Source organism: Suncus etruscus, chromosome 4, assembly GCF_024139225.1.
Source record: "Suncus etruscus isolate mSunEtr1 chromosome 4, mSunEtr1.pri.cur, whole genome shotgun sequence".
Classification (NCBI taxonomy): Eukaryota; Metazoa; Chordata; class Mammalia; order Eulipotyphla; family Soricidae; genus Suncus; species Suncus etruscus.
The window spans coordinates 78,099,659-78,114,151 of record NC_064851.1 but is presented as its reverse complement, the minus strand read 5'-3'; the positions used below and the strand labels follow the sequence as shown (position 1 = coordinate 78,114,151).

At 39.4% G+C, this 14,493-nt stretch overlaps 1 protein-coding gene across 1 annotated transcript in view; it reads right to left on the bottom strand.

Annotated features, from left to right (window-relative positions):
* AFG1L (AFG1 like ATPase) overlaps window positions 1-14,493 on the bottom strand; it is a 249,257-nt gene that overhangs the window by 141,844 nt on the left and 92,920 nt on the right. Inside the window, exon 7 of the mRNA XM_049771195.1 lies at window positions 994-1,052. Within this exon, the coding sequence (XP_049627152.1) occupies window positions 994-1,052 (59 nt within the window). The remainder of the gene's footprint in view (window positions 1-993; window positions 1,053-14,493) is intronic.

Genomic DNA, 14,493 nt, shown 5'->3' with positions numbered 1-14,493 from the left:
TCCAACAAAAATAAATATGATGAGCATTGAACATCTCTTACATATATGCTTCTTATTTGGCCATTAATTTTGCTTTGTGTTATAGGTATTTGTGTACATATTATATACTCAACTATATCATAAATGATTTCCAAGGAAGAAAAAAAAAACCTATTTCATTATTATGCCCAATGTAGTACCGTGTACATAGTAGGTTTTCAATACATATTGGTAGAGTGAAAAATTATTTAATAATTGTACAAAAATTACTTAAAACTGACAGTGAAAAAGGAGGCTTTTTATTCTTAATCATATTATAATGAAGACTATTTAAAACTCTATGCAGTGATGATACACACAAATATTTAAACTATTTATGTGCCTCAACTTGACATAATTTCATGATAACTTGATGACAATCACATTTAAATATATTAGAATATTTTTGTAATAATGTTACTCTAGAATAGCAACTTTAATAGCTGGGAAAACATGTTAATGGCCATTAACCTGAAGAAAATGGGGAACATTAAACATTTTTTTTAGAAATCAATGTATAAGTTTAAACATTCTTCTGTAATAATTATGAGCAAACTTTATATTAAAATTTATAAAATTCAAACTATCAAAATGTTTCAGTTAAACAATTTTTCCTATGTACACATTAATGAATATTACATTAATAATTCTCTTGTCAGGCCAGAGCAATGGCGTAGTGGTAGGGTGTTTACCTGGCATGCAGCTGACCCAGGATAGACCGTAGTTCAATTCCCCGGTGTCCCACATGGTCCCCCAAGCCAGGAGCAATTTCTGAGTGCATAGCAAGGGTGACCCCTGAGCATCACCGGGTATGGCCCAAAATTTAAAAAAAAATTCTCTTCTTCTTTAGTGTATTTGACTATTACTATCTAAATATCAAAATTAATTCTACTTGAATGTAAGACCTGATAGACCTTAAAAATCTTTGCTTATCAAACAATATGATATTGAGTAAAAGAGAGGCAATTTTCTTACCTTCAGCACAGCTATAAATGGTACAAAGTTAGCTCTTTGGAGTCCATTTTTATAGAGATCTGAAAGAAAAACATTGGTATTTTTTTAACTTGCCCAGTCATAATACTAGCTTATATTTTAGCCTGGCAAATAAGGCTTTCTACTCGTATAAAAAATAATCAAAATACCAAATGTGTTTTATATTCTGGTATTACACAAAAAATATTCTTTAGTTTGTGGGTATCTAGAGCTCAAACTCAGGATCTTATCTCTACTAGTAGCAGCATTAGCTCAACTACTGATCCATGTGCCCAGCTCTGTTATATTCTTATTAAGAGAAAAAATAATCAATTACAGAAAGATCAAAAGTATTAAATCAAATTAACATAAGTTATAATAAAAATCGGGGCCGGGTAGGTGGCGCTGGAGGTAAGGTGTCTGCCTTGCAAGCGCTAGCCAAGGAAGGACCGCGGTTCGATCCCCCGGCGTCCCATATGGTCCCCCCAAGCCAGGGGCGATTTCTGAGCACATAGCCAGGAGTAACCCCTGAGCGTCAAATGGGTGTGGCCCAAAAACCAAAAAAAAAAAAAAGTTATAATAAAAATCAATTTAAAAAATTTTGATGATACCACAAATGTTCCAAAGGCCAATATAGACCCAATATTTAAAACATTTTATTTTTTCCATGTATAGTATTCTACTGGAAAAGGAACATAATATCCTTTTGCTCAGTCTATAATAAAAGACTTTAGTATAAAATTAAAAATACATAATGGGATTAGGTTCTAAAGAATACACCTCAAGGGATGGAGTGATAGCACAGTGGTAAGGCATTTGCCTTGCATGGAGCCAACACAGGACAGATGGACAGCGGTTCAAATTCCAGCATTCGATATGGTCCCCCAAGCTTGCCAGGAGCAACTTCTGAGCACAGAGCCAGGAGTAACTCCTGAGTGCTGCTGGGTGTGATTCCCCCAAAAAACAAACAAACAAACAAACAAACAAAGAATATAAGGTCTGAGAAGTAGCACAAAGGTCTGAATTATATGCTCTGTATGTAGAAGGCCTAGGTGTGACCCACCCGCCCCCAGCACCTCATGGTCCTCCTAGTTATCAGAAACAGTCCCCAAGCATAAAGTCAGGAGTAGCCACTGAGTACTGCCAGGTGTTGGGAGTTCCCTTATAAAAGAAAAATGAGAATACATCTATAGGCAGAACTGTGTATTTGGTTTTTTGGGGGAAGCCACACCCGGCTTACTCTTGGCTCTATGCTCAGAAATTACCCCAGGCAGGCTTGGGGAACCCTATGGGATTTTAGAATCAAACCCAGGTTCAGCCACATGCAAGGCAAACATTCTACCCACTGTCCTATCTCTCTGGCTCTCCGTATGTATTTGTATCATGATTATACACGGACTATTAAGAAAAGTGATAACATCAACACATCATATCAGAAGAAATCATTTAGAAAGTAAAAGCCCAGTGGCCAGAGAGATAGCACAATGGTAGGACATTTGCCTTGCATGCAGTCAATCCAGAACAGACAGTGGTTCCAATCCCTGCATCCCATATGGTCCCCCGTGCCTGCCAGGAGTAATCCGGGTGTTGCTGGTGTGACCCAAAAACAAATAAACAAAAAAGAAAAATAAAACTCAGTTCTTAGTAAACTAAATGTCATGCAATTACGTATCATAAACAGGGAAAATGTACTGCCTAAGAGTGGTGGTTATTATATATCCATTATATATGTATGTGCATGTTTGCATGTTCAGACATATGTAAACACAAAAATATTGTCAAGAGCAAATAAATAGAAAGGATCAGCAAATTTTAAGATCTGCATATTTTCTTTCAAAATAGACAGGATTTTTTTCAAGAGGTTATGAGTGCTAATACAGTTTGATCCTCAGCAGCACGTGGTCTCTGAACCACCAGAAGTGACCACCTTGAGCACAGAGTCAAGAGTAATTCCCAAGAACTACTAAGTGTGGTTCAAGCTTCCTGCCATGAAAAAAAGAGATAGAAATCCAATGGCACATAAAAATATTCTGGGGAGGGGCCAGAGCAGTGGCACAAGAGGTAGGGCATTTGCCTTGCATGCGCTAACCTAGGACAAACCACGGTTTGATCCCCCAGTGTCCCATATGATCCCCCAAGGCCAGGAGCATTTTCTGAGTGCATAGCCAGGAGTAACCCCTGAGAGTCACCAGGTGTGGCCCCAAAACAAAACAAAACAAAAAAATTCTGGGGAATGGTGTGCTGAAGCAATATTATAACAGGCTGGATGTTTGCTTTGCACATGCTAACTTGGGTTCAATTCTTAGCATCTCAGATGGTCCCCCAAGAACCTCCAGGAGTAATTCCTAGTGCAGAGCTAGAAGTAACCTCTGAGCATCGCTGGGTGTGTCACTAAAACCATAATAAATAAATTCAGTTGCCTTTTAGAAAAACTTTAATTAAACATTCCTGAATCCAATGGACAGTGGTGGAAAAACAAAGGCTCTTTGGTGGTGGGTGTGGTGTGGTAACATTATACCCGTAAAAGATAAAAACATTTATATTTTTATAAGCCAAAGTTATCTTTTATTTATTTTTTTTTTTTTAGTTTTTGGGTCATACCCGGCAGTGCTCAGGGGTTACTCCTGGCTGTCTGCTCAGAAATAGCTCCTGGCAGGCACGGGGGACCATATGGGACACCGGGATTCGAACCAACCACCTTTGGTCCTGGATCGGCTGCTTGCAAGGCAAACACCGCTGTGCTATCTCTCCGGGCCCAAGCCAAAGTTATCTTAATAAATTAAATATATGTATAAAGTAACTCTAGATATGAAATTTCAAAACAAGGTCTTGAAAGTTATAAAAAAAAAAAAGAACAATGAAAACCACAAATTGATTAAATGCCTCAATTTTTAGGTACTTTATTATGGATCATTTCTATATTTCTCTTGCTTATAAAAATTTATAAAAAGTTATTAAAGTTTATAAAAAGTGGGGCCAGAGCAGTGATACAGCAGTAGGACGTTTGCCTTGCACGCGGCTGACCTAGAACAGACCACAGTTGGATCCCCCAGCGTCTGAGGGCAAAGCCAGAAGTAACCCCTGAGCGTCAGCAGGTGTGACTCAAAAACCAAAAAAAAAAAAAAAAAAGTTTATAAAAAGTTATAAAGACCACTGTAACATTTACTTTGAGGAATAAAATAGCATTAGAAAGCATTAATTCTCTTTAGAAATATATCCACCATAATATTATTATAGTGGAATTATTTGCATAAGCTCTTTGGCTAATTAAGGACTAGACCCTTTAATTCAGTTACATTTAAATTTTTAATTTGAGCCTGAGAGATAGCACAGCGGTAGGGCATTTGCCTTGCAAGCAGCCTATTCAGAACAGACATTGGTTAGAATCCTGGCATCCCATTTGGTCCCCTTCCCATGCCTGCCAGGAGTGATTTCTGAGCAAAGAGCCACGAGTAACCGCTGAGTGCCGCTGGATGTGATCCAAAAACAAAAACAAACAAACAAACAAAAGCTCCTAGGGGCCTGAGTGGTGGTGAAAGCAGTAAGGTGTTTGCCTTGCACCAGCTAACCTAGGATGGACAGTGGTTCAATCCCCCAGCATCCCATATGGTCCCCCAAGCCAGAAGCGATTTCTGAGCACATAGCCAGGAGTAACACCTGAGTGTCACTGGGTGTGGCTCAAAAAATAAAAATAAAATAAAATAAAATAAAATGTTAATTTTAATTCGGAACTTTTTTCTTTTTTTAGCCACACCCAGCAATGCTCAGAGGTTACTCTTGACTCTGCATTTAGGAATTACACCTGGCTGTGCTCAGGAGACCATATAGGATACAGATAAGCAACATAAAAGGGAAGTGCCCTACCTGCTATACTATCACTCTGGCCTCTTATTTGGGACTATTATAAAAAAAAATGCTGTCCTAATTGTTATGATTTCAAATTTTAAAAGTGAAAACCTTCTTTCCTTAAATGAATAAAATAGGTTCAGTACTGGAAATGGGTTTAAAGTTTTATATTACTAGGGCTAGTGATGCAGCTCAATGACTTGTATGTGTGAAGCCATAAATTCAATCCTTGGCAACAAAAATTTTTTAATTAAAAAACAAACAAAGCCAGATATTTTCATAATCTTCATAATTTTCATAATCTGCCATAATTGTCATAATTTGTCAGGAAGATGCAAAAAAAGTTGCTCTGGTTAAGACATGACAACAACCATCATTGCCAATCAGTGGTAAAATTGGATGTAAAATAGCTTGCAAATATACTCAATGATTATGGCAGTATTATTTATAAGTAAAACTCAGAGCAGTCCAAATGTCCATCATTAATCAAATGAATAAACTGCCATATCTATACAATGAAATACTTGGCAATACCCCCCCAAAATGAAGAATCTCAAAACAATTATGCAAACTTAAGAGTTTAGACAAGACAGGGTACATACTATATTATTCCATTTATATAGAAAGCTATAAAAATAAACTAATAACTGAAGAAAATAGTCACTGGTTGCCTATAGAAGGAGAAGAGTCAGCGATGGTGAAGACATGAAAAAGGAAACTGAGAAAAGCTTGGGATGTAATGGAAATATTTTTTATTAAATGTGGTGACCTCACAAATATAGAAAAATTTTAATAATCTCAATTGTTTACTTTAAATAGTCAACATTTATCACATTGATTATGCTTTAATAAGCTCTTTAAAAATGTACTGAGCTCCAGGGCTTTGCCTGGCCACATAGCTGGGCAAGCTTCCGAGGTGGGTCCCTTGGAGGAGTTTATTAGTTTTCCTAGGCTCTCCCCATTTCCCTCCTGGCTCCAGAGGGGAGGGTCTGGGGGCAGGGGCTGCAACCTTCCGGCCTTCTGGCTCGAGAAGGATCTCTTTCCTTTCTGGGAGCCGAGCTGGGAGGTCCTGCCAGCATGGCGTTTGGCAGCCCTCCGCCATGCCAAAGGCTGCTTTAACCAGGCCTAGGAAAGGGTGCGGGACATGGGTCACAATAGGTTCTGTCATTAGGACTTATCAGGGAAGTTTCCTTATTAAACTTGTCCATTGTGAAAGGGGGACATTATAAGAAATATATGGATATCATTGTGTTTCCTCTGCTTGTCATTATCTGCACGCCGTCTAGGCGCTCGTTTTATTCCTTTACTCCCTCACTCCCATCTCTTGTTACCCCACATTTAACCATTTTCTGTACGAATGATTTTTGTTTTGGCCAAGGTAAATTATATATCTTTCACAGTAATTTTTGTGTGGAGTCTGAAGCTTCAGCAGGCTACCCATCACGGCAAAGTTCCATGCTGTCGGCTTTTTGACCAAGATAGGTTGAAGATGCAGCCTCGGCAGCCCCCCACAGCCTTCTCTCTCCTTCCTCCCCGTCCCCAGGGTTATTCCTGGACACTTGCTCAGGGTCCCAGCAAGTGGGATCCAGTGAGAAGCAATTTAAAAGAGACCCCAGGCTTCCTTGGTCCTGCAAGGGGCTGGGAGGGGTCTGCTGAACTTTCAACTTCCAGCAATTAGGAAGCAAAAGTCTCTCGGGGAGTCCGAAGCTTCAGCAGGCAACAAGGGAAGGACATGGCTCCATGCTCTCTTCGCTTGTCCCAATCACAGACCAAAGTGGTGTCTCGGAAACACCCCCTCCCTTTTGACTATTTCTAAAACATAAGAGGGTCACGTGTATCTCCTTTGTATATCTCAGATGTATTCCCTTAACATCTATAACTCTTGTCGAAAATCCTCATATAGTGACAATTTTGCCCACTGGATTTGTTATTTGACTGTTTGATTTTCCCCCCTTTGAGATCTGTTTTATAAGCAATACTGGTTGAAGAGTATCTCTGTATAAATTTCATGTTTGTACCAAGTTATGGGGAATGTTGGATTTTATTCATCGGCCCCCAGATGCACCAACAATATCTTATGGCATTGCTTCTCTTTTGCATAGACACATTAAAATGGGAAAATAATACATATGCAAACAAGTTCTTATCTAATAGAGATGGGAACACAAATTTGGTAATGTAATTGGGCCTTTTACCCTGAACATTGGCATAATGATTTGGCTCAGGCCTCAGAAGAATGGGCATCGCCTACACACACCTGAACAATGGATACCATTTACGAAAACAACCACAATTGTCTTTAATGTTACCAGGATCCAAGCCTCTACCAGGGAAGACCTACCACTGCTTTGGCAGTGACTTACTCCAAAGAGTGCTCCCAACACCCAGACGACTCAGCAACAGTCTGCATGCAGGGCAGATCGCTCTGCATTTAATGGTATGCTGAAACTAGAGAATGCTCCACATCAGCCTGACATCAATGAAAGAAATGCACAGAATCCAGAGTCTTTAAATATAAGATACCAACAATAGCTAAAGTGTGAAAAAGTTTCACCGGGACCTTGGAATGACTGGAGTTGGACGAACTGGTATGCCTGGAACCCAGAGTCTGTCTTACGCCAATAAACTTCTAGGGTGAGGCCTTTTTGTAATCAGGTCAAGGAGTTTTTCTCCATTTTCCCATTTTTCTGGACCTTATCAAACAATGGCGATTGCCATTATTATACCTTTACTATATTTTTTTACTCTTATCCTTCAAGGAAATAAAAATACAACTTACTGAACTTAAAAACAAATAACTATAGTAGAATGCCTGTCTCGAATACAAGCAGGGGATGGAAAAGGGGTGGTGGTAATGTTACACTGGTGAAGGGAGGTGTTCTGGTTATGACTGTAACCCAAATATGATCATGTTACTTAAATAAAAAATATATTTTAAAAAATGTACTGAGAATGGGGGCCGGCAAGGTGGCACTAGAGGTAAGGTGTCTGCCTTGCAAGCGCTAGCCAAGGAAGTACTGTGGTTCGATCCCCTGGCATTCTATATGGTCCCCCCAAGCCAGGGGCAATTTTTGAGCGCTTAACCAGGAGTAACCCCTGAGCATCAAACGGGTGTGGCATGGAAAAAAAAAGTACTGAGAAAACATATGTGTGAATAGAATGACAGAATTAACAGTAAAATATTACATTAATGAATATTAATTTATCTCAGAAAAGTTGTCACCACACCCTGCAGGACTTCAGGACGATCCTGGCTCGTGCTCAGGAGTGATCCTTGGCAGTATTCAGGGAATACATATGATGTTGGAATTCAAAAGGGATCAACACAATGCAAGGCAAGTGTCTTAAATACTGTACTATCTCTGCAATCCATAAAAGTTTATTTTAAGGTAACCTCTGATGTTTCTTATGGAATAACATCTTGTTTTGTTTTGTTGGGTTTTTTTTTGGTTTTTGGGCCACACCGGGCAATGCTCAGGGGTTACTCCTGGCTGTCTGCTCAGAAAGAGCTCCTGGCAGGCACGGGGGACCATATGGGACACCGGGATTCGAACCAACCACCTTAGGTCCTGGATCTGCTGCTTGCAAGGCAAACACCGCTGTGCTATCTCTCCGGGCCCAACATCTTGTTTTAAGACAGTTAAAGATAAAACTTAAATAATATATACCTTTAATAAGATATTGGCTATGAGAGATGTAAAAATACAATGAAAATGGTCCTGGGGGAGAGGGTCATACCAGCAGTGACCATAGCTTATGTCTTACTTCTGGCTCTGTCCTAAGGGGATCGAGAAGGGAGCCATATGAAGTGCTGGGGATTGAACTCAAGTTGGCCACATGCAAAACAGTGCTCTGTGCTACGCTTACTGCTCTACTCCCACATTTGAAATATTCTTGATTATAAGATTGCCATTCATCAACAAAGTTAAAAGTAGCATAATATCTTTAAGATTTAATTTTAATATTTTCGATTGTTAGTTTTTATTTCAGAGTGACATGTGGCAATAATCAGAGATTACTCCTGAATTTATGCACAGGGATCACTCCTGGTGGTGCTGGGAGACCATATGCAGTGTTAGGATGTGACAGAGGTTGGCTTCATAAAAGGCAAGCATCCTACCTGCTGTACTATCTCTCTGGGGTCCAATTTTTAAATTGCCAGAGTCCAACCCCAGGTGAACAGTCCTGAAGGAGGGGCACCACATGGATTAAGAAAACAAAACAGGGGCCCCGAGAGATAGCACAGCAGCGTTTGCCTTGCAAGCAGCCAGTCCAGGACCAAAGGTGGTTGGTTCGAATCCTGGTGTCCCATATGGTCCCCCGTGCCTGCCAGGAGCTATTTCTGAGCAGACAGCCAGGAGTAACCCCTGAGCACTGCCAGGTGTGACCCAAAAACCAAACCAAAACAAAACAAAACAAAACAGGAATAAGAGAGAAAAACATAGGTCAGGGAGCTCCTACCTTCGTTGAATGAGCCCTGACTATAGGACATGTAGGACATTTATTGTTCAATATAATCAATCATAGGAAGAAAGTCCAATAACAAACAAATTTCTATCTAATGGTAACTAAGCTTAAGGAGGGGGTGGTTTACATTTTGTAGGTAATGTGTGAAGAAAGAGAAAGCTAAGGTAAAATCTCTGAAGATTGTCTTTCTCTGGGAGAGATGACAGATAAAAGACTGTATACAGGACTCCATGTTCCAGGAGTCCTGAATATAGGACTTTACATGAGTCCTCAGATTTTTATCTGCACCTCCCTCAGACTATCAGCACTCTAGTGAAACTTGTTTACTTCTTGGATATCTTCATATTCAACATTAAGTGATTAACCCTATTTTTAAAAAGTCAGAAACTCAATTATGAGCAACTTTATAATTGTGTATCTCATGGGAATTCAATTTAAAATATATTAACAAAAATTTTCATATTAATTTTGGGGGGCACATGGGCAGGTCTCAGGAGTTATTCCTGACTCTGCACTCAGAAATCACTCCTGGCAGGCTTGGGGGCATATGGGATGCTAGCTGTGTGTAAGATAAATGTCCTACTGCTGTGCTATTGCTCCCACCCTTAATTTTTTTTAAGTCAACCTTTAGAGGCCAGGAAGATAGCTCAAAAGATGGAGAGCATGCCTGACACTTGTGTGATTCCAACATCCATACCAGTGACTCATGGCCCCTCCTCAGCAGTGCAGCATATAGCTCTGGTGATCCTCAGCACCAACCAGTGTGTCTGAGCACCTCACCACTGAACCTTCTGGTCTACAGTTAGACTGAGTGTGGCTGGGAGATGGTCCCAGGGCATACTAAGAAACATAGCTTGGAAGGTACTCACCCCACAAAAGCCAGCCCTTCGGGGGGATATGATTTAAACTTCATACTCTACAAAGTATTTTCTAAACAAAAATTTAAATAGAATTCATTTGGTTTGAAAACCTTTAGGTTTTTATGGGATACTTAAGTGAAAAGGGACTGTTTCATTAAATTGAAGAGTCTTTTGCAATTCAAATATTATGCTAATTATCAGTGCACTGAATTGATTTTCTGAAATGTTATTTAGCTACCAAATTTTAAATAGAAGTTGTTTAATGTTATTTTTCTTAAACATAAAGATCTGATATATTTACAGCAACATTTATCATTATTTACTCAATACTATTTTAAAATTAGAAGTTCTTGCCACAGGTTTTTAATGAGCTCTAAACAGACCTAAGTAAGCACTTGGTCATATAAGACAGAGTACTAGAATTATGGGGCATTCATTTTTTGAGAATAGTATAAGGACCTCTACATTCTCCACTGTGAATAACTATAATAATACTTAAAGATGAAATACATGCAAAGAGAATTTTTAAAGTAATTACAAAGATCTACATAAATACTTTGGAGATGCACATGATATGCAGATCTTTTCCTTAAAAATCTAAGTGTCAAAGCCAACCAGATGAATAGTGCTATTTATATAAGTCCATAACAGTTTACAGGAGAAAAGCTGTAAGTTATGAAAATAAGTTTTCCTGGGGCTAGGAAGGTGGCGCTAGAGGTAAGGTGTCTACCTTGCAAGCGCTAGCATAGGACGGACCACGGTTCGACATCCCAGTGTCCCATATGGTCCCCCCAAGTCAGGAGCGATATCTGAGCTCATAGCCAGGAGTAACCCCTGAGCGTCTAACGGGTGTGGCCCAAAAACCAAAAACCAAAAAAACCAAACAAAAAAAAAAAGAGAAGAAGAAAAGAAAATAAGTTTTCCTATAAACTAACAGGAACCCTATCTTTATAATTATGTAAAAACTCACAGGAATCATATTTTTATAATTACATAGTTATATGAAAAATAGCTGATTTTTTTCAGGAGATTAGTTGTACCTGTAGATCATTTAAGCAACAAAAACTGGATATTTTTTCCTTAAGTGAAGCAAAATGGTTTTCATCGAAAGAAATTTATTTAGCAAGATTTGAGAGAAGACAGAGTAATTAATTCAGGGGTCCTCAAACTTTTTAAACAGGGGGCCAGTTCACTGTCCTTCAGACTGTTGGAGGGCCGGATTATAGTAAAAACAAAAATTATGAACAAATTTCTATGCACACTGCATATATCTTATTTAGAAGTGAAGAAACAAAATGAAAATAAATACAATATGTGGCCCGCGGGCCATAGTTTGAGGACCATTGGTAATTATATTCAAGAGAACATAGGCTTCTCCAGCATGAAAAGAACAGAGAAAAATACATGCTCAAGAAAGAACATGGGCTTTTGAGAGTGAAAACAAGAACAACTTTTCTTTTACAAATATTTATTGGGGACAGGAGAGATATTATAGCAGGTAGGGCACCTACCTGGCATGTGGCCAACCTGAGGTTCAGTCCATGGCACCCCATGTGGTCCCCCAGCCCCCTCCAGGAGTAATCTTTGAGCACACAGAACCAGGAGTAACCCCCAAAGTACTTCTTGTGTGTAGTCCAAAAAACAAAATAAAATAAAAATATAACAATAATAATTGGAACTATAACACCACTTTGCCAAATGCAAACATAAAAAAATTAAAATTTCATATTTGATGGCACAGTTTTTTATTCAACGTTAAGTTCATGGATTCAAATTATACATGGTCATTGAGATAAGTGCTGAAAATAGATAGGTAAAAGGATAAACTATGATTTATAAAACCCTACAAAGATCTACTAGGAAATATGCTAGACATATATACAAATGCTATAACTCCATAAAAAAAAGGCAGCTATGGGGCCAGGAAGGTGGCGCTAGAGGTAAGGTGTCTGCCTTGCAAGCGCTAGCATAGGACAGACCACAGTTCAATCCCCCGGTGTCCCATATGGTCCCCCAAGCCAGGGGCGATTTCTGAGCGCATAGCCAGGAATAACCCCTGAGCGTCAAACGGGTGTGGCCCAAAAACCAAAAAAAAAAAAAAAGGCAGCTATACCAACTATATATTCCTACCTACATTTTCCAAAAAAACAAAAAACAAAACAAAACAAAAAAACCTGTAAATTCAGAGTATGTAAAAGTAATTTTAAGGGTCAGAGTCAGTATAAAAAAATTTTAAAGGAGCCGGAAAGATAACACAGTGGTAGGGCGTTTGTCTTGCACACAGCCAATCCAGGACAGATGGTGGTTCGAATCCTGGCATCCCATGTGGTCCCTCAAGCATGCCAGAGGCATTTCTGAGCACAGAGCCAGAAATACCCCTAAGCACCGCTGGGTGTGACCAAAAAAAAATTTTTTTTTAAAGAATCAACTGAAGGAGACTGTGTGTGTTGCCTATGTGTGTTTCTCTACTGTTCTGTCTCCTGAACCTCTCTTGAGTGGGCTGAGAAAGGACCCAGTTAAACTGCTCTCCTAGAGTTGCCCAGGCCAAAAAGCCAAGGAATACTGAGTCAGTGAGTGAAAACCACCTATCACACCCGGGCCTTGCCTATAGATAACGGAGCATACAGTGAGCACATCTAGCAGATGATAAATACGCATTTATTTTCTCTCAACCTCCACCCCCACGGTCAATTAGATTCTCATGTATGAACTTAAAATTGGAAATGTTAAGGAAGCAAATGGTGTGTAACTTTGTAAGTACTTCATAACATGGTGTGTCTTGGCACTCGTGAATATCCTGTACTATAATAACCATTGTTTTCTGTAGTTGAATTAAACGTTTTTTCGTGTTAGCTTTTCTCAAAAAAAAAAAAAAAAAAAGAAAGAAAAGAAAAGAAAAGAAAACTGCCTATCAGCGGTAACTTGCAGAAAGATCATTGTTCTGTGAAGTCAGGCGGAGGAGGAATCTGCCCACAGCTGTGTGATTACCAATTGGGAGAGACTGTGCGAGTCGCCTGTGCATGTTTCTCTACTGTTCTGGTCCCCTGAACCTCTCCTGAGTGGGCCAAAAAAGGGCCCAGCAAAACCGCTCTCCTAGAGGCCCAGAAGAGCACGGCAGTTCCACTTCGCAGCTGCGCGCTCTTTCAATGAATGAACCCACCATAACATGCAGACAAAAATCACACTACAAAAGTGACAATGGGGAAACCTGGCAGGGAAACTCCATGCACAGAGAATTAAGATGATAACTCCAATGACCAAAAAAATACCAACCATCTGATTAACCTCTCAGTTAAGGAGTTTAGAATAGAAATATGGAGGATCCTCATGAAAATCAAAGAAAACATAGCTCTAGCTGAACAGAACACAAAGACAAAAATCAGAAAACTCCAAACTGAAATAACAGATCTGAAAAACAAGGTAGCTGAACTGAAAAACTCAATGGAAAACCTCACAAGCAGGGTAACAGCAGCTGAGGGCAGAATCAGTGAACTGGAAGATGAAATGCAGAACAACTCCATAGAGCAGGAGACTGGAAAAGAACCTTAAGGCAAACAAATGATCATACAATGGAAAAAGTACTCAAAGAATGTAAACAGATGAAAATAGAACTCTTTGATAAACTCAACAGAAACAACATAGGAATCATTGGAGGCCCAGAGGCCCAAGAAATGGATCCACAGAAAAAATTAACAAAGAACATCATCATAGAGAATCTCCCAGAGCTAAAGACTGTGATCAAACCCTGCATGCCCGAGAGAGTACCAGCTAAAGAGACCTGAAGATATAACACAACCCCAAGACACTTCCTAGTCACAATGAAGAATCCTACAGATAGAGATAGAATACTAAAAGCAGAAAGATCAACAAGGGAAATTACATTCAAAGGAGCATCCTTAAGACTTACAGCAGACATGTCATAGGAAACTCTCAAACCAGAAGAACGAGTGTAGGATATTGTGACTAGACTGAATGAAATGAAGGCTTCACCTAGAATATTGCACCCAGCCTGACTCACGTTCAGGATTTTTTTGTTTTGTTTTGTTTTTTTCCACGTTCAGGTTTGTGTGGGGAGCTGGATAGAACTTGGAAACAAAAATGGTGTCTCAGAAGCCCCTGACCTTGTTGCCCACGTGACTAAGAGGCACTCATGCCCTGATGACGAAGGAAATGGCTAAAACTCAAAGTTAAAATTTATACAGAGCAGCCTGACTGCATAGCCAGGGAGGAAGCAACATAAACGTAACAGTCTGTCTTGTAACAGTTAAAACTAGCAAAAGATTAATGTGTCCCCTTTTTGATGTTTGTGTTTTCTTTTAGACCAGTTGGA